Source organism: Neoarius graeffei, chromosome 4, assembly GCF_027579695.1.
Source record: "Neoarius graeffei isolate fNeoGra1 chromosome 4, fNeoGra1.pri, whole genome shotgun sequence".
NCBI classification, from domain to species: Eukaryota; Metazoa; Chordata; class Actinopteri; order Siluriformes; family Ariidae; genus Neoarius; species Neoarius graeffei.
Window position 1 is genome coordinate 108,071,180 of NC_083572.1, and position 25,176 is coordinate 108,096,355.

General features: G+C 40.5%; 1 protein-coding gene across 1 annotated transcript in view; it reads right to left on the reverse strand.

Annotated features, from left to right (window-relative positions):
• Window positions 1-14,699: 14,699 nt before the first annotated feature.
• negr1 (neuronal growth regulator 1) overlaps window positions 14,700-25,176 on the reverse strand; it is a 625,326-nt gene continuing 614,849 nt past the window's right edge. The window contains exon 8 of the mRNA XM_060920136.1: window positions 14,700-14,800. Within this exon, the coding sequence (XP_060776119.1) occupies window positions 14,700-14,800 (101 nt within the window). The remainder of the gene's footprint in view (window positions 14,801-25,176) is intronic.

The following is a 25,176-nucleotide window of genomic DNA, read 5'->3' on the forward strand; positions in this document are numbered from 1 at the left end:
TAAAATTAACCTGATTTTGAGATGTTATTTTTAATATTAATACTTGAAATTGCAGTTATTTTATACTTCCTATTTTTAGCAGGACGCAAAAATGCTCAGAAATTTCGAATTTCTAAAATCAGAAATGGGCTTAATAAGATTAGAATTGCTTCACCATCATCTAACAATGATAAATACGAGATCAATTCTGCTATATTTAAGATATTTGTGCTTGATGAGAAGTTTTCTCCTGCAGAAACGTCACTAATCGTGTGCTGTAAGTATTTCATAATATACACTTAAAAAAAAACAACAACAACAACAACAACAACGTCTAAGCAAGTGAAAATATCTCCGGGTCGTATTTATCTAAAGTTTCCTATTAAACCAAATCGAGGATTATTAAACCTTTTTTCGAGATATTTGTTACAAATTTCAAGCTTGAAATATTTCCAGAGGGAGACTGATTTTCGAATTTTTAAGTATTTAATTTTTCAAAAGAAGCAAAACGATGAAAAGCATTGAAAAATCTCCTGATACGAAAGATTACATACAGTACTGTGCAAAAGTCTTGGCCCCCTATTTTTTTTTCTCATACAAACTTTGTTACAGATTTCTATTTTATGACTTTGACATTATCGAGTCAAAACATTACAGAAATATTTTAGAGTTCCAAATGTTTTTTTTTTCAGCACAAAATTAAATGCTACAAAAAAAAAAGTTTGTTATATGTCTGAGCAGTATATTCCATAAGAGAGCACTTTTCAGATTAAAAAGAAAACATAATGAAGGCTACTGGAAAAATTTTGATGCAAAATGAAGAAGCGAGTGTGACAGTCCAAGTGTCCAGAAGAACTGTGGCTGGTTCTGTAAGATGCTCAGTAAAACCTACAGCTCATTTCCACATAAAACTGCACTCACTGGACCTGAGATGGATATATATTAGTGCTGTCAAGCGATTAAAATATTTAATCGCGATTAATATCGCGACTGTCATAGTTAACTCGCGATTAATCGCAATTTAATCGCACATTTTTGTCACATGAAAAACCATGTAATTCTCTTATCAGCATAAAAAAGTGAATGGGCTTGCTCACCGTTCGAACTACGGGGGTACTCGGGGGATCCGAGATCCCCTGAAACAGACATGAGATCCCTTGAAAACATGATTTGGGAAATGTTGGGGGGTCTCTAAAATATTGGCAAAATGATGTTTATTGACATAGCAATCGTGTGTAACGGGAAGCATTTGCATATCCGAAGTGAGTGCGCGATGGAGAGCCGTGCCCTGAGACAAGTGCAAGCACACACACACACACCCCAAGGGAAAAAAAGGGACCCCCCGAAAATATCGGCATAGTTCGAACACTGGTTGTACCAATGTTTTTTTTTTTTTTTTTAATTGCAGAGCATAACACGTCTTGTCACAGCCACTGCAAAGTCGGGCTGGAGCTGCCAATGGGAAAACTAAACCTAAGCCGAGCACCGTGGCTCTTCGGGGGAGGGCAGAGGACTCTGGCTGTGCGGGGCGTGGCATTACAGTCTAGCTGCTATCGTTTTTCTAAGCAAAGTCTCTGTTCCAAGTTCCTGGCAGTTTCAAAAGCTTATGAAAAACCTACATCATGTCACAGAGTGTTAATCTCGCGATAAAAAAATTATCGCCGTTAAAATTGAGTCAAGTTATCGCGTTAATAACGAGACATTTTTGACAGCACTAATATGTATATATATATATATATATATATATATATATATATATATTTTTTTTTTTTTTTAAAGCAAAGGGTCGTCTCACACCAAATATCGACTTTGTTTCATTTATTAGCTCATCCGGCCAACAGGTGATGAGTTTATGCCATCATGTGCTGTCCGTCCATCTGTCGTCATCCACATTTCACGAATATCACGTCTTCTCTTTCAATTCTTCACTGATTTTTATTCTTTTTGGCAGGAAGGTCGGTCTGCCTGGGGTGCATACGTATACCGTAGCTTCCATCCAGATTTGCATAACTGCAATTAGTAATGAAGATATGGAGTAATTAATCAATCCCTAACAAGCAGTTTCCACACAAATCGCTTCTTCTCCTTCAATTCTTCACTGATTTTGATTCTTTCTGGCATGAAGGTAGGGGTACCTAGGGTGCATAGAACGTCTACCCAGATTTGCGTAGAATTCATTACAATTATTAATGAAGTTATGGACTAATTAAGCCTTAATGTTCAACAGCAGTTCAACAAAAATCGCTTCTTCTCGGTCAACTCCTCGCCATTTTGGATTCTTTCTGGTAAATAGGTCGGTATTCCTAGGGTGGATATCGCTTCTATATCTAGCTTGTATATAGTGTAGATAGCTTACAACATTGATTGCGCACTTTAGATCGTTCCTTCTGGACTAGACGGGGCCGGAGTGCGCTGTGTCGTCATTGACGGACTCGTTCTAGCTTACTGTTCATAGGATTTTTTTTTTTTTAATGTTGAAACATTTCATTTCATTTCATTATTTTTGCTCTACAGCATTTCTTTAGGGGCGGCACGGTGGTGTAGTGGTTAGCGCTGTCGCCTCACAGCAAGAAGGTCCGGGTTCGAGCCCCGTGGCCGGCGAGGGCCTTTCTGTGTGGAGTTTGCATGTTCTCCCCGTGTCCGCGTGGGTTTCCTCCGGGTGCTCCGGTTTCCCCCACAGTCCAAAGACATGCAGGTTAGGTTAACTGGTGACTCTAAATTGAGCGTAGGTGTGAATGTGAGTGTGAATGGTTGTCTGTGTCTATGTGTCAGCCCTGTGATGACCTGGCGACTTGTCCAGGGTGTACCCCGCCTTTCGCCCGTAGTCAGCTGGGATAGGCTCCAGCTTGCCTGCGACCCTGTAGGACAGGATAAAGCAGCTACAGATAATGAGATGAGATGAGCATTTCTTTACATGTGCCTAAGACTTTTGCACAGGACTGTACTGTACATCAGGTCATATTTGAGATATTGTCACTTGCTAAGATCTATTTCTTTGCAGCATACAGGATTTAAAGGTTTATCCACATTGTGTAAAACAGCAAAAGATTTTGCTGGAAAAATAATTGGGGACAAAAAAGGAAAAGGGAAAAAAAAACACACGAGTGCAGTGCGGTGTTCGTTTCGCTGGAAAATGAACATCGGGGAGAATTTTAAAGACAAAGTTTAAAAAAAAAAAAGGAAATCTTGATGTTTTGCTTTGTTGGATGGTTCGTGTGATGGTGAGTAAAAATGAGTCAAAACAGTCTTGAAACTGGTTTTGTACTCAAAAGGTATTGGTTTTATGGTCATTGGCCACCTTAACATACATTTGACATGCAGCACAATCATCATTTCTGCACATCGGGAAAATACACAACATATGTGTGTGTGAGAGAGCTAGGGTAGAGGTCAAACTAAACCTAGACACACACAAGGCTCTACCGAGAATATAAAATTAGTTCTACTTTCTCCAAACACACACACTTAAGACTTAGCTTCTATGATATCATAATAACTGTGTTCACACCCTCTGAGTTAAAAAGTTAATGTTTTTGATTACAAACTGCTCTTTTCTCTTTTTTTTTTAAACCGATCGAATCTATTCGTTCGATAAGAAGAAGTTTTAACGACAGGTATGGCGTCTAAACTGAAAGACGACATTGTAAACTATGCCATACTGCATACTTTGTTTTAAAATGATCACCAGTCACATGTAGATCCACACTTCTGATCATTATCATATTTCAAACATGTTTCATATCATAGATCATCTATCGTCTATCAAATATCATAGATCATACATCATACTGTCCAGATTCCTATTTCAAAACAAACCCGACAAAAGCAAAGCAGGGAGTGCGCCATGTGGTCATGTGATGCGTTAAAACATGATCAAAATCCTGTACAACTCATAACAATCATAACAATCATTAATATAAAAATAAAAAAAAGAACCAATCTGTTAAAAATGAAGAGATCTCCATGAACAAACTCTGATAAAACTCGGCACGGATTTTCGTTTTCTTTTCGACACTCCAGCTCGCGATGCTTCGTGATGAAAATGAGGCGTTTTGGTGGCGATGTGAACTTCGTACGCAGAGGCGAGATAAAAGTCGTGGTCGTACAGCAGGCGAACACTCGGCAGGACGATATGTGACATCAGCGCTAATCAATCAGCGATGATCGCCAAACGTTTGCTGAATAGCCATGAACCCTTCGCCCAAGCAATTACGAACCACGGCGAAATCCTTTTATGATCGTGGAGCTATTGTTTTTAATAGATTATATTTATAGTTTGTATTTTATACACCAATATATTCTATGTGTAGTTTTTTGTATTTGGAATTCATTTGAATATACTGGACATGTACATACCGTATCTTGGACTGACGTCACATTTACGTTAGCAACCGTCGCTACCCCAGACCCGAGGGACAAGCAAACTTTGTTTACATACTGAAGCCAAGTGAAGATGTCCGGCGTCTGTTGCTGTTGTCGAAAAAAGCTCTACTACTGGATTACTTGGATAATCTTAGTCAGAAACAAGCAAAGGATAGATATACGCGGAAATGAGAGTTTATTAGCGGTTATGATCGGTACAAAATTCCTCAATATGGCTGGAGTGACGGCGCAGGTTTGTAGCCGAGCATTAACATTAGCTATGTGTTGGAATAGACCTTCTTTTTCCCAAAGAATCCCGACATGGAAGAACAGTTAACAGGAGTGCTCTGAGAGCACAATATCCCCCGCTGGCAACTTGGCCATAACTCTGGTAAAACGCGACTGAATTGAACAAAATTACAATATGCGTATTACCGACATATAACAAAGAATCCTGCCAAGTTTCGTGAAATTCCTCCAAAAATTGTGAGGGAAGTTGATTTCAGAAAGCAAGCACACCTTGATGAAATTGCCAAAGTACAAGTTTGTTAATAATCGAGGGCGTAACTCTGGGAAAATTTGCCCAAATTAAACGAAATTTCAATCTGCGTATAACGGTCATATAACAAAGCCTTTTGCCAAGTTTGGTGAAATTCCTCCACAAATTGTGAGAGGAGTTGATTTCAGAAGAACGTCCACCCTCATGAAATTCTCAAAGTACAAGTTATTTAATCAAGGGTCAAAACTCTGGGAAAATTTTCACAAACGGAATTAAATCGCAATCTGCGTATTACCGTCATATAACAAGGCCTTTTGCCAAGCTTCGAGAAATTCGTCCAAAAATCGTGAGAGGAGTTGATGATGTCAGAAGGAAAACACACCTTCATGAAATTGCGAAAGTACAAAATGCCTTGTTATATGTTCATTTATTCTCGATTCAAAAGGCACAACTGAGTCACACAGGTTGATAAGTGTGTAAAGGACAATAACGAGTTTATCTGGAATAGTTTTTCCTGCCTTCATTGATTTATATCCGTTTCACATGCACGCAGCTGGTGTAAAGTTCAGTGTGTTTGTGTTTTCAGGCTTCACTTCTTTTGTCGTATTCTCTTTAACCACTCATTTCTTTGTTGTTCTTGAAGAATTTGCTTCTATTTGTTCACATTTTTCTTGATAGCAAAAGGCTTTGTTATATGACCATTATGCGCAGATTGAAATTTCGTTTAATTTGGGCAAATTTTCCCAGAGTTGGGGCGGCACGGTGGTGTAGTGGTTAGCGCTGTCGCCTCACAGCAAGAAGGTCCTGGGTTCGAGCCCCGGGGCCGGCGAGGGCCTTTCTGTGCGGAGTTTGCATGTTCTCCCCGTGTCCGCGTGGGTTTCCTCCGGGTGCTCCGGTTTCCCCCACAGTCCAAAGACATGCAGGTTAGGTTAACTGGTGACTCTAAATTGAGCGTAGGTGTGAATGTGAGTGTGAATGGTTGTCTGTGTCTATGTGTCAGCCCTGTGATGACCTGGCGACTTGTCCAGGGTGTACCCCGCCTTTCGCCCGTAGTCAGCTGGGATAGGCTCCAGCTTGCCTGTGACCCTGTAGAAGGATAAAGCGGCTAGAGATAATGAGATGAGATGACATTTTCCCAGAGTTATGTCCTTGATTATTAACAAACTTGTACTTTGGCAATTTCATCAAGGTGTGCTTGCTTTCTGAAATCAACTTCCCTTACAATTTTTGGAGGAATTTCACGAAACTTGGCAGGATTCTTTGTTATATGTCGGTAATACGCATATTGTAATTTCGTTCAATTCGGTCGCATTTTACCAAAGTTATGGCCGAGTTGCCAGTGGGGGATATTGTGCTCTCAGAGCACTCTTGTTAACTGTTCTTCCATGTCGGGATTCTTCTGGTAAAATGCGACCGAATTGAGCAAAATTACAATATGCGTACTACCGACATATAACAAGGCCCTTTGCCAAGTTTCGTGGAATTCCTCCAAAAATTATGAAAGGAGTTGATTTCAGCAGGAGAGTACCCTTCCCAGGACGGATGGACAGATGAAAATTGCCACGACGTAATCCACCTTTGGGCCTTTTGGCCAGCGGGGGATAAAAAAAAAAAACTATAAAAGCAAGAAAACCTTCTTTGTGTAAAGACTTTTTCCCCGACATCAGCTTTTGAGAACAGAGTGCTGCGAAAGCCAAAGCATTTACTCTCAAAGGACTCCGAGCTGAACTGTGGGATGGATGATAAACTATTCCTGGCCCTCCATGTCTCAGCAACCCCACAGACATCTATTTCATACATGTCAACCTATACGGAATGTCCGTATTTTATACGGATTTGATTCAATAAACGTAGTATACGGGAGTATAAATAAAGTTATACGGATTCTTTAAAAAAAACTTCAATATTTATTTAGAGCTATAATCAATTCCCACGATGATAAAAGAGCGCATAACATTTACAAACGTACTGTACAGCACAGACAGCCAGTAAAGAGTCTTATGAAATCGCGCGTTATCTTGTGGTAGCGAGACTTCGTTCCACTTTTGATCATGCGCACACCGCATTGCGAGAATCCCGCCAACCGTGAAGTCACAGACATATAAACATAGACGCCGCCTTCTGCGTAGAATCATACGTCATCCTCGCCGCCATATTGGATGTGGCAAAGTGGAGATTCTTCACCGTCTCTGGTATAGCGTCTAGACAGTAGCCGAGAATAAAGATGCCTCATTCATGTGCTGCGTTTAACTGTACCAACAGGTTTACCGTCCAAACGAGATCACATGGGATTACCTTTCACAGGTGAGACTGGAAAAATACTTTTCATTGTATTTGGTCATTATAACGTAATTTTACAAACAGATTTTCCTGACTTTGTGGCTAATATGAAGTCTCGCGCGTAATAGCCGCTCGGTGAAACCTGTCTCCAAACAACGAAGTATTTCCTTCGTAACTACGCTGATAACACTTTGTGTTTTTGTTGAACATTGGAGCTTTGTATTCATTCTGAAGGTTTATTGTTATTAATATTGAATAAAAAGTAACTGGGATATATCATTGTTAATTATCATTCAAATTTTAGGTAAATTATTTTAATTTACATCTTATACGGATTTTATAAGGGAAATACGGATTTTGGAGGTTGGTTATACAGGTTTGATTGACCAAAGGTTGACGTGTATGCTATTTACAGAACTATATGCACTCTATCATTTATACAGTGATATTATTGTAAAACAATATCTGAAGTGTTATTCGTCTATTTGTAAAATAACACAGTATCTTACTCTAGACTTTCAAACATTTTTGTAGGATTTTTATTTTATTTTATTTTATCTAATAGTGGATGGTACAATAATTACAAACGCTAACAGAATCAGCACATTCCAGTTTTAGCTACAGTCATACAGTAACTACAGTATAATCATTCTTGTAATAAATAATAATTTCAATAAACGGTTAATGTTCAGTTCCCTCTTCATTTATTCTCGATTCAAAAGGCACAACTGAGTCACACAGGTTGATAAGTGTGTAAAGGACAATAACGAGTTTATCTGGAATAGTTTTTCCTGCCTTCGTTGATTTATTTCCGTTTCACATGCACGCAGCTGGTGTAAAGTTCAGTGTGTTTGTGTTTTCAGGCTTCACTTCTTTTGTCGTATTCTCTTTAACCACTCATTTCTTTGTTGCTCTTGAAGAATTTGCTTCTATTTGTTCACATTTTTCTTGATAGCGGGGAGACGGTAATGCCGTTTATCTATCTCTCTATTTGAACAGCGCAAAAATTATCCAGATTGAAGACAGATTAAGCCTCGCTTACACGAAAGACGGCGTCTGTTTGACCCCCGGGTGAAATTATCACGTGACGTGTGATGTCATGCACAAGGGGTCTATAGTGGATGCTGTAATTTGATATCGAACTTAACTATTTTTTTCGTTTTTATTTATTTATTGTGTATACTGTATGTATGAAGCAGGGCTCCTTTTGATATCAGAGGCGTACAGACGCTGATTGGACTTCCCTGTTGTTTTATTTAAATAAAGGGATCTACAGGGTGTTTTCAAAAAATTTGATATTACAACCCCGATTCCAAAAAAGTTGGGACAAAGTACAAATTGTAAATAAAAATGGAATGCAATGATGTGGAAGTTTCAAAATTCCATGTTTTATTCAGAATAGAACATAGATGACATATCAAACGTTTAAACTGAGAAAATGTATCATTTAAAGAGAAAAATTAGGTGATTTTAAATTTCATGACAACAATACATCTCAAAAAAGTTGGGACAAGGCCATGTTTCCCACTACGAGACATCCCCTTTTCTCTTTACAACAGTCTGTAAACGTCTGGGGACTGAGGAGACAAGTTGCTCAAGTTTAGGGATAGGAATGTTAACCCATTCTTGTCTAATGTAGGATTCTAGTTGCTCAACTGTCTTAGGTCTTTTTTGTCGTATCTTCCATTTTCTGATGCGCCAAATGTTTTCTATGGGTGAAAGATCTGGACTGCAGGCTGGCCAGTTCAGTACCCGGACCCTTCTTCTACGCAGCCATGATGCTGTAATTGATGCAGTATGTGGTTTGGCATTGTCATGTTGGAAAATGCAAGGTCTTCCCTGAAAGAGACGTCGTCTGGATGGGAGCATATGTTGCTCTAGAACCTGGATATACCTTTCAGCATTGATGGTGTCTTTCCAGATGTGTAAGCTGCCCATGCCACACGCACTAATGCAACCCCATACCATCAGAGGTGCAGGCTTCTGAACTGAGCGCTGATAACAACTTGGGTCGTCCTTCTCCTCTTTAGTCCGAATGACACGGCGTCCCTGATTTCCATAAAGAACTTCAAATTTTGATTCGTCTGACCACAGAACAGTTTTCCACTTTGCCACAGTCCATTTTAAATGAGCCTTGACCCAGAGAAGACGTCTGCGCTTCTGGATCATGTTTAGATACGGCTTCTTCTTTGAACTATAGAGTTTTAGCTGGCAATGGCGGATGGCACGGTGAATTGTGTTCACAGATAATGTTCTCTGGAAATATTCCTGAGCCCATTTTGTGATTTCCAATACAGAAGCATGCCTGTATGTGATGCAGTGCCGTCTAAGGGCCCGAAGATCACGGGCACCCAGTATGGTTTTCCGGTCTTGACCCTTACGCACAGAGATTCTTCCAGATTCTCTGAATCTTTTGATGATATTATGCACTGTAGATGATGATATGTTCAAACTCTTTGCAATTTTACACTGTCGAACTCCTTTCTGATATTGCTCCACTATTTGTCGGCGCAGAATTAGGGGGATTGGTGATCCTCTTCCCATCTTTACTTCTGAGAGCCGCTGCCACTCCAAGATGCTCTTTTTATACCCAGTCATGTTAATGACCTATTGCCAATTGACCTAATGAGTTGCAGTTTGGTCCTCCAGCTGTTCCTTTTTTGTACCTTTACCTTTTCCAGCCTCTTATTGCCCCTGTCCCAACTTTTTTGAGATGTGTTGCTGTCATGAAATTTCAAATGAGCCAATATTTGGCATGAAATTTCAAAATGTCTCACTTTCGACATTTGATATGTTGTCTATGTTCTATTGTGAATACAATATCAGTTTTTGAGATTTGTAAATTATTGCATTCCGTTTTTATTTACAATTTGTACTTTGTCCCAACTTTTTTGGAATCGGGGTTGTATTTAAGATGTAAATATCACAGAAACTATATATTCTAGGCAAATGAAACTGAACGGGCTTAATGTTGAGCAATATAAGATTTATTCCTGAACATTTGAATCAGAAATTCAAAGGTGTGTGGATTCCATGAATGATTTCACAAATTTTCAATATTCGCGAACCCGCTCGCTCGACCGTCTCTTCCGATGCTGGTGGTCGTCCAGATCTTTTCGCCCTGCTGCACAGACAGCTTTCCTCTCTGAACTTTTTGTGCCGTGTGCAAATCTGCATTGCAGTTGGTACGTTTTTAGAGAATTCTCTCATAAACGCACGTTGTACAGTCTTGTTGGACTGTGTCCGAGCGTACTCTAGCACACAAAAAGCCTTTTCTTTTCCAGTTGTAGCGATGCAATACCGGTACATCTTTTCCTTTTTTTTCCCCACTACCATTTATATTGTCACACGCATTCTAACGTCATGTCCAACTCATGTTTTAATTTGCCAAGCGCATTGCAGCAATGCAGTTCACCAGTTTGCAACCTCTTCCCATGATTTTATCAGAAGTAAACAAACAAAGGAAACCTTTGAACAAAATAACCAAAAGTTTAGTCAAGTCAGTCAGTTTTGTTTCGTTACTCACAACTCTGACAATCTCCCAAACAATCGCGAATTCGTCGTGATAACAGCTCCGGTTCCAGTTATCCCCAAGCTCTTCCACTTTAAACCATGGAGAGGTAGTGATGAAAAATAATGATACATGATACTCTTTCGAGGCCCTGTAATCGGAATGAGCGTATCCTAAACCCATGGGCGAGGACCCATTGGAGGGCAAGTCTGGTGCCAGCAGCCGCGGTAATTCCAGCTCCAATAGCGTATATTAAAGTTGCTGCAGTTAAAAAGCTCGTAGTTGGATCTCGGGAGTGGGCTGGCGGCCCGCCACAAGGCAAGCCACCACCTGTCCCAGACCCTGCCTCCCCGGCGCCCCCCAGATGCCCTTGGTGTCCGGCGCAAAAGCCCCTTCCCTCCTCCTCCCCGGGGCAGGGGTGGTGGGCCAGGGCCCGGAGCATTTACTTTGAAAAAATCAGTGTGTTCAAAGCAGGCCGCCCAACCTGCCTGAATACCTGAGCTAGGAATAATGGACTAGGACTCCGGTTCTATTTTGTGGGTTTTTCGTAACCTGGGTCATGATTACGGTAAGAGGGACAGCCGAGGGCATTCGTACTGCACCGCTAGAGGTGAAATTCTTGGACCAGTGCAAGACGGATGAAAACAAAAGCATTTGCCAAGAATGTTTTCATTAATCAAGAACGAAAGTCAGAGGTTCGAAGACGATCAGATACCGTCGTAGTTCTGACCGTAAAACATGGGTTGGACATGGCATTAGAATGCGTGTGACAATACAAATGGTAGAGGAAAAAAAAAGAAAGATGTACTGCATCGCAACACAGTGAATGGCATTTCTATACCTTAAAAGATAAAAACAAAAAAAAACATTAAACATAAAATTTTGATCTGTTTCCACACATGCATGTTAAAATTTGAGGTCAACTGAACAAGAATTGGCAAAGTTGTTAGACTGTGAAATGATATCAAATTTTTTTTGAAACACCCTGTATATAGACTTTAAGTCTTGGCGAAGGTTGTTTAATCAAGGCGACACCTCACTAGTCTGGCTAACGCGACTTCAAAGCTCTGCGAGCATTTGGTCTGGCAAAGATATTAAGCCCAACCGTTTCCCAAAGTGCGTGGTTGACCCGCCTCCCTGAAATGCCTCAGTTTGCTACTGGTCGAAGCCAGAAAAGGCTGTGACGAAGCTTAAACCAATCACATCACTCTTTCCTCTGACGTATGCGACGCGACGGGGCTAACTGGTAGATTAAACTCTTACCGAAGCCGGTCGGGAGCAAGGCGAAAACGTCCTTCCTTTCAATAAATACCTCCAGGGCTGCTCTTTGCTCCGTTTTCAATGAGAACTTCCCGTTGAATGCTTTCAATACAGCATCTATGCGTAATAGATGCGGAAGCGTGAATGAAGCGCTTCCGGCATAGATTCTGTAAACAATCTATGGCTTCCGGTCACAGTTCTACTACGTCACTGCCTTGAACACGCCTCTACCCAGGGCCGTTGGAGATGCTCAAAGTTGATTGGCTCCCGATTTTTCGGGAGCTTGGAAGAGCTGTAGATAGCTTGCCTGGCCAGACTAAGCTCGCAACAGGCCCTCGTGTTGCGTCACGCTTAGGATGGGCGGGGCCAGGCTAACACCTCACTGCTGTGTCGCTGAGGCTCCCGCGAGCATCGGGGACATGAATTTGACACTAGAGTCTTGGCGAAGGATCCTCGACCTTTGAGAAGTTTTCTCAAACCCATGTGTGAGTATTCGCTGCTTTGTTTGCCCGACGAAAACATTGGCAACAAATTTCAGTGCACGCGTTGAAAATTTTCAGGACGCTTTTGGCCAATCACGAGGCGGAGACGCACCAAAAAAAAAAAAAAAAGAAAAGAAAAACAACTCTCGAAGCTTGGAGAACATTCGCACGTTTGGTAGCGATGCGACCGATTTTTCATCAGTAAGTATTCGCAAATTAAATCCATCGCGAGCTGGAGTGTGAGCGTAACCTAAAGAGACACCCTTTGCCCAAACAAACAAAGACACACAACAAAACAAAAAAAACATCCATAATCTGAATAAACAAAAACAGAAAGAGATTCTTGTCGAGAAATCCATCATGATCATTAGGAAGGGGAATCAAACCGACCGCGAATCACGTGTGCATACTGTAATGTAAATTTGTTTAACACCAGTTAGTGCATAAAACTGATTTTATACATACATTATATTCACATTATGCATTTAAATACATCTCACATTGGTTTTATTTCCACGCTTTGTGGCTCCCAGAAGCAAAGAATAGAATTATAATATAATCATTTAAATACAGTATATATGTATAGAATTATAGAATTGTCAACTCTGTTGCCTCGTGAATGTATGGAGTATTTTTCAGTGCCGCCAAATTCAAAAAAAAAAAAAAAGAATTGAAGAGTGTAAATTTTATGATATATTTATTTGTGAAATCGAGGTAAATATTTCTCTCGGAAGTCATTATCAAATTACGATTTGTTGAATGTTAATAAATATTCATGAATCATTACGTGATTAAGCAAAAGCAAAAAAATGATCCATTGTTAATATTAACTTTATTATGGATATTATTAAACCGATTTCTAGAAACCATTTCTTACGTCAAGTTTGATAACGTAGATCATTTCATCAAGTGTTTATAACGATCTCGAAAAGCATAACGATCTGCTAAAAAGGAAAAGAACATTTCGACCTGCAGAAAATTAGAAATTATATCTAGAAATAGGTTTAATTATTGTTTATGTATGTATGTATGTATGTATTTATTTTAAACAAGTTCACAAGCACATGATGAGAAATATCCGGTTAATTCAATTCCTGTAAAAATAAACAATAAAAAAAAAAAAACATAGGGAAAAAAAATGCTTGAAATTTTGAAATACTGTTAGAAATTTTTGGGAGAGTAAAAATCTCTGTATCAGACTTGATCATCAAATTATTATGGTTATCTGTAAACGTTTTATAATTTTTATATACACACACACACACACGCAAATGTTTAATCTGTTGCCTCTTGAAGGTATTTGTTCGCACTGCCAAATTTTCATTTCATTTAATTAAAATTAAATAAATAAAATGATTTGAAAAATGTAATAAAATAATAAAATAAAAATGACAGCTGTTTGATATTTCAAATTATTATTATTATTATTATTAAACTATTGTGGGTTTTTTAAAATAATATTAAAATAATATTAAAATAAAATGTAATTAAACATAAAAAAATGATTTAACAGCTGAAATTTTGTCACATATTTGGGCAACCGATGTCAAGGTAAATATTCCTTTTAGTATCGATGTTCAAATTATTATGGCAGAGCTTTAAAGTGTTAGCATAACACGCTAAAACCACTGAATTATGGCTGTCATTTTGGTCCACGCATCTGTCAGTGAAATACTGGAATCTTGGCGTCCAACCCGACGTCGCTGTTTCAGCCGTCGCCGAAACGTTCCCTTTTCTCGAAGCGTTTTTGATTGTTCTGATTGTGCAAATCTGAGTGGTTTCGAATTAGCCGGCTAAACATTATGCCCTGAAAGAGTACAGAGGAGTGTGTGTACGAGAGCACTCTGACGGTGGTGACACACTTAAGGGCGTCCTTTCAGAAACACAACACACACAGCCTACTCACGCGCAAACACACACGCACACTACACGTACACTACACCCTCCCCCTCCTCGTACGACATCTCCCTCCCCATCCCCCGCTCCCCTCAGTACGACACGGCTAATTCTGATGCGTCCGAAAGGAGCACAATGGTCCTGATTCACAAAGTGGGCAATCAAGAAAATAAAATTAAATAAAATTAAATAAACAAGGATGTGTTTGTGTGTATGGGGGGGGGGGGGTGTAAACCGTACATATTTACATGGTGAGAAATTCCACAGAACCAGAACATAAAATCCACCATCTGAAAAGTACTGCTTACTGATAAAAAAAAAAAAAAAGAAAGAAAAAAAAAAAAAAAGCAAACCGCGTTGCCAGATCGGATCCGGAAATGAGCCGTGTGAATGGTTCAGTCCAGTTCAGTGCGTATGGCTGTAGGTGACGCTAGTAAACGCAGAGCAGAGAGCTGAGAGCCAGCACCAGGAACCCGCAGGCCAGCAGGGCTTCCCCTCCTCCGGTGGTCCCATACTGAGCTGTGTTTGGGGCTGTGAACAAGAACACACACACACACACACACACACACACACACACACACACACACACACACACAGGTTACTCACTTTCTTTTCTTCTCCTCCTAGCAGTCACTTAACACTCACTCAACTTCAACTCTTAAACCGACATAAACCCTTCGTTATCACAAAACGGTTACTACGGTGTCATGACGATGTAATAAGTCTTCAAAAACATCTTATAACTCATGAAATAAACCTTACATGGGAAGCTACGCCGCCAACTAACTAGCTAAATGTTTATAAAGCCTTACTCCAACCATCATTATCAGAGCCATTCTGAAGTCTGGCATAACGCCCAAGTCGAGTGGTAGTGTAGCAACTGTTGAGAGTGCGAAGTGACATAAGGTTGTTATGATGCTTTATGAACTGCCATACTGTCATCATGATTACACAAGACGTTTTCAGAATTCTTATAAATAGTAAGCACTATTAGTAAAAGCCGGACAAAATACACATAACCTTACTTAGCAAGCTATGTCACAATGTTATAGCGATCACAAAGTGTCATACGGCTACTATAACACAAAAGTGTTCATAACGACCTATAAAATCCCATCATGACAACATAACATCAACATGAACATTTATGAAGCCTTATTCCATAACACCCAAATCAAGTGGTAGTGTAGCAACTGGTCAGAGCATCAAGCGACATAAGGTTGTTATGATGCTTTATGACCTGCCAGACTGTCATCATGATTACACAAGACGTTTTCAGAAATATCTTATAAATAGTAAGCACTATTAGTAAAAGCCAGACAAAATACACATAACCTTACTTAGCAAGCTATGTCACAGTGTTATAGCGATCACAAAGTGTCATAAGGCTGCTATAACACAAAGGTGTTCATAACAACCTACAAAATCCCATCATAACATCAACATAAACATTTATAAAGCATTATTCCAACCATCATTAGCCGAGTCATGTTGAAGTAAATCTGACATAACGCCCAAATCAAGTGGTAGCGTAGTAACTGTTGAGAGCGCCAAGTGACATAAGGTTGTTATGATGCTTTATGAACTGCCATACTGTCATCATGATTACACAAGACGTTTTCAGAAATATTCTTATAAATAGTAAGCACTATTAGTAAAAGCCAGACAAAATACACATAACCTTACTTAGCAAGCTATGTCACAATGTTATAGCGATCACAAAGTGTCATAAGGCTACTATAACACAAAGGTGTTCATAACGACCTATAAAATCCCATCATGACAACATAACATCAACATAAACATTTATGAAGCCTTATTCCATAACACTCAAATCAAGTGGTAGTGTAGCAACTGGTCAGAGCATCAAGCGACATAAGGTTGTTATGATGCTTTATGACCTGCCAGACTGTCATCATGATTACACAAAACGTTTTCAGAAATATCTTATAAATAGTAAGCACTATTAGTAAAAGCCAGACAAAATACACATAACCTTACTTAGCAAGCTATGTCACAATGTTATAGCGATCACAAAGTGTCATAAGGCTGCTATAACACAAAAGGTGTTCATAACGACCTACAAAATCCCATCATAACATCAACATAAACATTTATAAAGCATTATTCCAACCATCATTAGCCGAGTCATGTTGAAGTAAATCTGACATAACGCCCAAATCAAGTGGTAGCGTAGTAACTGTTGAGAGCGCCAAGTGACATAAGGTTGTTATGATGCTTTATGAACTGCCATACTGTCATCATGATTACACAAGACGTTTTCAGAAATATTCTTATAAATAGTAAGCACTATTAGTAAAAGCCAGACAAAATACATATAACCTTACTTAGCAAGCTATGTCACAATGTTATAGCGATCACAAAGTGTCATAAGGCTACTATAACACAAAGGTGTTCATAACGACCTATAAAATCCCATCATGACAACATAACATCAACATAAACATTTATGAAGCCTTATTCCATAACACTCAAATCAAGTGGTAGTGTAGCAACTGGTCAGAGCATCAAGCGACATAAGGTTGTTATGATGCTTTATGACCTGCCAGACTGTCATCATGATTACACAAAACGTTTTCAGAAATATCTTATAAATAGTAAGCACTATTAGTAAAAGCCAGACAAAATACACATAACCTTACTTAGCAAGCTATGTCACAATGTTATAGCGATCACAAAGTGTCATAAGGCTGCTATAACACAAAAGGTGTTCATAACGACCTACAAAATCCCATCATAACATCAACATAAACATTTATAAAGCATTATTCCAACCATCATTAGCCGAGTCATGTTGAAGTAAATCTGACATAACGCCCAAATCAAGTGGTAGCGTAGTAACTGTTGAGAGCGCCAAGTGACATAAGGTTGTTATGATGCTTTATGAACTGCCATACTGTCATCATGATTACACAAGACGTTTTCAGAAATATTCTTATAAATAGTAAGCACTATTAGTAAAAGCCAGACAAAATACACATAACCTTACTTAGCAAGCTATGTCACAATGGTATAGCGAACACAAAGTGTCATAAGGCTGCGATAACACAAAAGTGTTCATAATGACCTACAAAATCCCATCATGACAACATAACATCAACACAAACATTTATAAAACCTTATTCCAACCATCATTAGCCGTCCTTAAGAGTGCTTTTATTCGTCTTGAAGTAAAGCTGACATAACAGCTACGTCAACTGACATTAGGTTTGAGACACATGAGTCACTTGATGACAGTGTCAAATGACATCATGGAGTTTGTGTTATGATCCTTTAATAAGTTTTCAGAAGTGACTTATAAACACTTAAAGGCCAGAAACTATACGTCACCAAACCTGGTACACTATGTCACTTTGTTATAGCTGTCATGGCCTTTTAACGTACAGTAAGTCAGTCTGGAAAGTGTCATAAGGTTGTCATAATACATCTTTATGCCAGAAAAAATGTCGCCTTGACATCACTATAGACATCAGTCATGATAAATGTTCAGGTTCATGTCAATAGGACTTATGATGGGCTTATGTAGGTTTATGAATGCTCATACGGTTGTCATTTAGTGTTTTTGTATAACTATACAAGCCTTTCTTGTTAACTGACAATGTAGACATTTATAAAGCCTTATTCCAGAAAGCTTCAGCAGCCCTTAAGAGAGGATCTGTTAGGTTACGTAAAGGTGACATAAGCTCGAGATGAAGGGATATAAAGTTTTATGTCACTTTATGCATGTTAGAGCATCATGACAGCTGACTATTGTAGATCAGTGATTTCTCGTTTTAAAACTGAAACTAAACGCCTGCCAGTTGTTACACCTTTACGTCAACTGTCATGAGTGTTATGTCGGTTAACCAAAGCTCTCTTTATGACAACCAGTCATGTTGATGTTGTAATAAGGTTATGAATGTTTTTGCCGATGTTGGTTGTCATTAAGTAGGTGCTATACAGCCTTAAGATTACTGTCACACTGATCACACTCATTAACGATACATTCTCAAGAAAGGCTACTTTCTCTTATTTCTCAGGCTTCTGATGTTACTACGTATCTTCCCTTTACTCAACGCAGTGTTCATAAGGCTACATAGCACCTACATACATTATGCCAGGACACGAAAGTCATAACACACCCTTGAGTCACTTGACTCTGGAATTGACGACACAACTAACCAAAGTGAACAATCTCTGATAGCTGACACTGTTGGAATAAGGCTTTATGCTGGTTATGAAGGACTTATGTAGGTGCTACGACCACATTAGGTCAGAGAGACACGAGAAGTCTCCAAACATTAACATTCATATCTAAAGGGTAACACAGCACCTACCCGTACGTAAGCCAATCCTGACAACATAATCTGTCATAACGCCTTATTCCAGCAAGCCTCAATGCTCATAAGGACTGCTTTTGTTAATTATGAGGATATTACACCTGAGTCATGCTACATAAGGTGGTTATGACACTTTTCAGACTGACTGTAGCTCAGTGCAACTGACCAGACGACTGCCAGATGTTACTCATGTGTCATAATCTCTTGGAATGTGTCAGCTCTTGGAATAAGGTTTTTAGGAACACATACACTGATGTCAGGTGTTACGAAGGGCTTATGTAGGGGTTATAACCTTAATCTGTAAACTTTACCATTTGTATTGAGTTCAGCTCAGAATATGGATGAACACGTCATGTTGTATACAGGTACATTTACATCTCTGTCTCTCATTTCTCACACACACACACACACACACACACACACACACACACACACACACACACACCTGAATGCAGGTCTTTTACTCAAGGGTAAGAAAGGTTCTCCAGAGCAGGTGTGTGAGTGTACAGGCATTCATCTTCACCAGAGCGTTACACACCTCTGTTAATGACGGCCACTGGCCTAGCTAAGGAGATTAGCGCTGAGTGCGCGCGCGTGCACACACACACACACACACACACACACACACACACACCGGCCTGAGTGTATGCTAATGAAATGGGGCTCTCCTAAAATGTGATGAGTCTCATAAATTTAGATGGATGAATCCGAGATCCGAGTGCGCGCCGTGAACGGATTAGGAACATCCACTGGGAAAAAGACGTGATTTCGGAAAACTCTGGGATTTTTTTTCAGCAAAGTTTTCTGTTTGAATTAAAACCACAGCTCCAATTTACGCCTCACAGCCAGCCTGCTTTTCACAGCTCTTCCGTGATGGGGATAAATTACATGTGCTCTGTTCCTCAGTGTTAGAGAGGCGAACGCGCTGGCTGGACTGGGACGCGCGTGTGGATGTTGTTGTGGATGTGGAAGTGGAGAGCAGCAGAAAAAAGTAATAAGTAAAAGGCTGGAAAATGGAGCAAATTGGGATGATGTAAGGAAGATGCATGGTCATGTTGAGGAAGAGAGGCAGAGAGGCGAGAGGAAATGGCCCTGTGGGCTGCGCCTTCGCTCGGCCTCGGATAATGACACACTTTTTTTTTTTTTTTTGGCTAGGCTGTGGGAGTAGAGCTTGTCGCCATGGAAACAGCTCATATCCTGCACTGACCTCTTTACCAGAGTCGTAGAAGCACATGGTGACCCACCGACGGAGCAGAAACCTTTGCGGGCCCGTGATTACCTGCTAAGCTGTGTGGAGGGTTCATCCGTACGTCTGCGCAATACTTATCTTTCTCATCACAGCATCCTGTCTCATTTCATCTCATCTCATCTCATCTCATCTTATCGGAATGATCACGAGTGTTGGATCACGGCTTACGCCAGGAACAAAATTTTATCCGAGAAGTAATTAAAGGAAGCAGGAATATTACCTGCTCAGTGGCGGCGTGACTGTTGGAGGCTTGTTTAATATCCCACTGGGCCCAAGTCGTTCCCTGTTGTTTTGACGGTGCAGGTTGTTACTGCACTTGCTGTTTTAATTAACTTCACCCCCTATACACACACACACACGACCAAAGAACGCCAAGATCCTGATTACTCCTCTCACCGTCTACAGTCATATGAAGTGAAAGGAGAAGATTACACTGACGGCTGCAATGCTCCAGGGTTAAGACTCCGATAAACCGACCTGCTGCTTCTTTCACTTTAAAATCTCTCTTTAATATGAAAAGAATAAAACACTCGGTGTCATGCTGTTCTCGGAAAATAATCACTGATGAACAGGGTGGATTGTTTTTCACAACAATTTGCTAGCAATTTTAAAGAATGACTTTGAGAAATTTTTATAATCTTTACTCAAGGGGAAGCCATGGATGGTTAGAGAAGCAGATTTAGGAACGAAAGGTCGCTGGTTCGATTCCCTGGATCAGCAGGAATGGCTAAAGCGCCACTGAGCAAGGCACCGAACCCCCATCTGCTCCCCAGGTTATTTTGTACATCGCTCCGGATAAGAGCATCTGCTAAATGTCTGTAATGCAATGCGATGTATTCATTTCCTAAGCAGCTAAACTGCAAAATGTACCGTTGTCATGGCAACCACAATTCACGAGCATCGGCTAAGCTGCTGTACGTCTCTCGATCTTCCACTTCTTTGGCTTGAAGTTTCCAGGTCGTCATTATTTGCATATCGGATGTGATTGGTCCAGCTGTGGCGTGACATCACAACACAACACAACACAACCTGAGCTTGTATACGGTAGCTCCGCCCCTCCTTGGATTCAACGTTACGCTTTAATACGAATACTCGGAAGCCTGTTTGATAAAACTGGCCTGAAAATGTGATCATAATTATGTACAGTATTTTGGTGCAAATGTGTGAAATTTTATCCAAACGTCACTCTTTAGGAGACGACGTATCGCGCACTGACCTGCACGCGGCATACAAATAGCCCCATTTCACACCATAATGCATCGGCTGTAATTTAGGATGATGACTGCAGAGGTGTGGAAGCGAGAGAGAAAAGTCTGAGCGAGAGGAGCTGCTCACCGGAGAACCTCGTTATGTGTACGTCCCACTGAAAGCGAATTTAAGCCGTGTTTTTCTTGCACAAGTGGAAGGATGGAATTAGCGCCTCTCTTGTTTCCGAACATTTGTTGTGCTTGATTCAGCTCGCCACTTAAGTCTGTTTCTGCATGGTGGTCTTGGTGGATAAAATGGTACAGGATGAAAGGAAGGGTCAACAGCCCGTTAATCAGTGAGCGCTTTTAATCCTACAATTCCTGTTGACTGGCACAGAACTCTTGGCTAAGCTGCTTAATGAATTCTACTATTCTGTTCGAGGCTTTCCGTCTCTCTGATAGTCCACCAGCTGCCTCCTTATAAACAGATAAACAGAGTAAGCTTGGATTTCGTGGATTAATTGGAATATTCCAGTGTATTAAGCCAATTTATTAACACCGGCTTTAATTAGACTTTTAAATAAGGATGTGAAACTGTTACAGAAATATAGTAGAGGGGAACCGTCAGGGCCTTCTAGGTCTTCAGAGAAGCCCAAACGCATCACCATTTCTAATGTTATATTTAATTATTTCATTCTTTCATAATTATTCTCTTCTCATTCTAATTCAGCCTCATTTTCTATCAAACGTGCTTCAGACGGGTTTGAAAGGGTCCTGAAAACATTAAAATCGAGTTCTCCAATGAGATTGTGGCGTTTGTTGTCTCGAGGCTGAGAAGAGTTTAGAGCTGCTCACTCATTGGTTAGGACTTCATTGCCGGGACAGAAGGCCATGGCAGTGTATGTTTATGTCGGAAGTGACAGATGAATTAATTAACCAATCAATCAGATTTTGATTTATAGTGCGAGGGACCAAAAATGGATCGCCCTCAGCCTCCTCGAAGTTTAACCACGAATGAAGTCGCCTTCCAGCCGGTGTAGCGTTCATCAGTAGTGTTAGCGAATGCTATCTATCGAGAGCAAGCAGCACAGACTAACGACCGAGAAACAGGCCCTGTGTCCAAAATCGCTCCCTACTCACTATATAGTGAGGACGCCATTTTGTAGTGCTGTCCAAAAACCTTAGTGAGGATTATTTACACCCTATATAGTGCACTCAAAGTATCCCACAGTGCATCAGGAAAAGTAGTGTACAACGATGGTCACTAACCAAAGCAATATATCCCATCATGCATTGCGGTCGCGCTGAAAGAAATCAAATTAAAAGTCTCAAATTTGATTTAATAAAAGGCAGCGAAGAAGAAGAAAGTGTTCAGCCTTGATTTAAAAGAACTGAAAGCTGCGGGTACTTTGTATTGATTAATGTGGGAAATGCGCTCAGTATAATATGGATTTATCACAAAAACACACGCGTGTATTTATTATTTTGAAACCCACCAGCCGACTGATCTGGCACGTTTTAATTGTGTAATTATGTAATGACGTAAATACCAGCACGATGGACTAGTGTCCGGAAGCGTTTTTTCATTTTACCAATGAGCTCACTGTATAGTCCTCTATACAGTAATTCCCTATACAGGGAGTAGGGAGTAGTGAACGACTGAGCGATTTCGGACACAGGGAACGTTGGCAGATGTTGGTCACTTTGATTTCCGCTGTACGTTTTACTTCCGTCCTACGATGTCTTGCACAGGTCTCAACGAACCTCGTTTACGGCCATCGCTTTGACATATGGACTGATATATTACAACCCTGATTCCAAAAAGTTGGGACAAAGTACAAATTGTAAATAAAAACGGAATGCAATAACTTATAAATCTCAAAAACTGATATTGTATTCAGAATAGAACATAGGCAACATATCAAATGTCGAAAGTGAGACATTTTGAAATTTCATGCCAAATATTGGCTCATTTGGCCTTGATTTAAAAGAACTGAAAGCTGCGGGTACTTTGTATTGATTAATGTGGGAAATGCGCTCAGTATAATATGGATTTATCACAAAAACACGTGCGTGTATTTATTATTTTGAAAACCACCAGCCGACTGATCTTGGCACAGTAATGACATAAATACCAGCGTGACGGACTAGTATCCGGAAGCGTTTTTTTTTGTTCATTTTACCAATGTATAGTCCTCTATACAGTAATTCCCTATATACAGTAGGGAGTCGTGAACGAGTGAGCGATTTCGGACACAGGGTACGATTTCTGTCTCCAGACTCTTCTTCCACACACATGTAGCAACGTCATAATTTCATATGAATAAAGGTTTTTTTTTTTTTGTGAACTTCCTCAAATCCCTCTATTGTCTCATCTCATCTCATTATCTCTAGCTGCTTTATCCTGTCCTACAGGGTCGCAGGCAAGCTGGAGCCTATCCCAGCTGACTACGGGCGAAAGGCGGGGTACACCCTGAACAAGTCGCCAGGTCATCACAGGGCTGACACATAGACACAGACAGCCATTCACACTCACATTCACACCTACGGTCAATTTAGAGTCACCAGTTAACCTAACCTGCATGTCTTTGGACTGTGGGGGAAACCGGAGCACCCGGAGGAAACCCACGCGGACACGGGGAGAACATGCAAACTCCGCACAGAAAGGCCCTCGCCGGCCACGGGGCTCGAACCCAGACCTTCTTGCTGTGAGGCGACAGCGCTAACCACTACACCACCGTGCCGCCCTCCCTCTATTGTAAAACATGTTAATTTGTTGGGTTCCGTTAATGTTCCACTATTGTTTCTGATGGGGCGTTAATTAGTGTAGCACCCCTGAGGACATTATCGAGACTGGTCAGTCTAGAAAGGGGAAAACTGGCTCCGTGAATCCTGCATGGACATTCATTAATACAGTATATATATATATTTTTTCCCCCAAGATATGATGTGTATTTTTTGATGTAAGAATGTTTTGACACACGTCCGCTGTTTGTATCGGATCAAACATGCATCAAATTAGCGTCGTAAAATTCCGTGCGAAAAGTCGAGTGTTTATCTGAGTAGCCGTTTGGCTCGGTGCCAACTGGCATATGATGTTGTCGGGATGCCAGAATTCTTTCCCCTATCTCTGTGTGTTGATCGTCCAGTCGTTCACTGTGCTCCAGAATAAATGCTGACAGATAGATGAACTCTTCTCCTCCTCTGCATCATCTATTAGTCACACAGAGACTTTTAGTTATTATTAGAGTAACTGACTGGTTATAGTCGGTTCCACAGACTCGCTACAGTATTTTTCACTCAGACCTAAAGCAGAACTGAAGTCATTTTTAAACTTGCTTTATTTCTTAATTAACGTGTTATTCAATTACGTTTTCGGTTTCAGTAACCTTATATCGTGACTCGTATTGGCAAATAATTGCAATTAAATATTATACTTATCGGCCTATTCGGTTTTTAGCCGTGTTGAATTTGGTCCACGGCAGGCGTCGCTTATCCGCGCGATCTTCACGAGACTTGTGCGAGACTTCGAAACGTGACGCGTCAGCCAGGTGTCAGTGCCGCCATTTGGAAAACTGTTTTCCAAACGAAGTATTGCACAAAAATTAGTTTAAATGACGATTACTGCCTACTTTTTTCAAACTTTCCTGATTGCTATCAAAACAAACAAAACTTCCGGCTTGATTACGTCAGCATTCGAAAGAGGCTGCGCGCGTCTTTTGACAACGTTGGCAGATGTCGGTCACTTTGATTTCCGCTGTACGTTTTACTTCCGTCCTACGATGTCTCGCACAGGTCTCAACGAATCTCGATTACGGCCGTTGCTTTGACATATGGACTGATATGGCCCTTTTCCACTACCCTTTTTCAGCTCACTTCAGCTCGCTTCAGCTCACTTCAGCCCGACACAGCTCGCGTTTCGACTACCAAAAAACAGCACGACTCAGCTCGCTTCAGCCCTGCTTAGCCTCTAAAACTCGCACCGTTTTGGAGTGGGGCTGAAGCGAGCCAAACCGAGCTGAGTGAGGCTGGGGGCGTGAGCAGACACTCCCCTGTGCACTGATTGGTGAGGAGGAGTGTCCTCACACGCCCACACACGCTCCTCGAGCGCGCTGGGATCTGTAAACACCG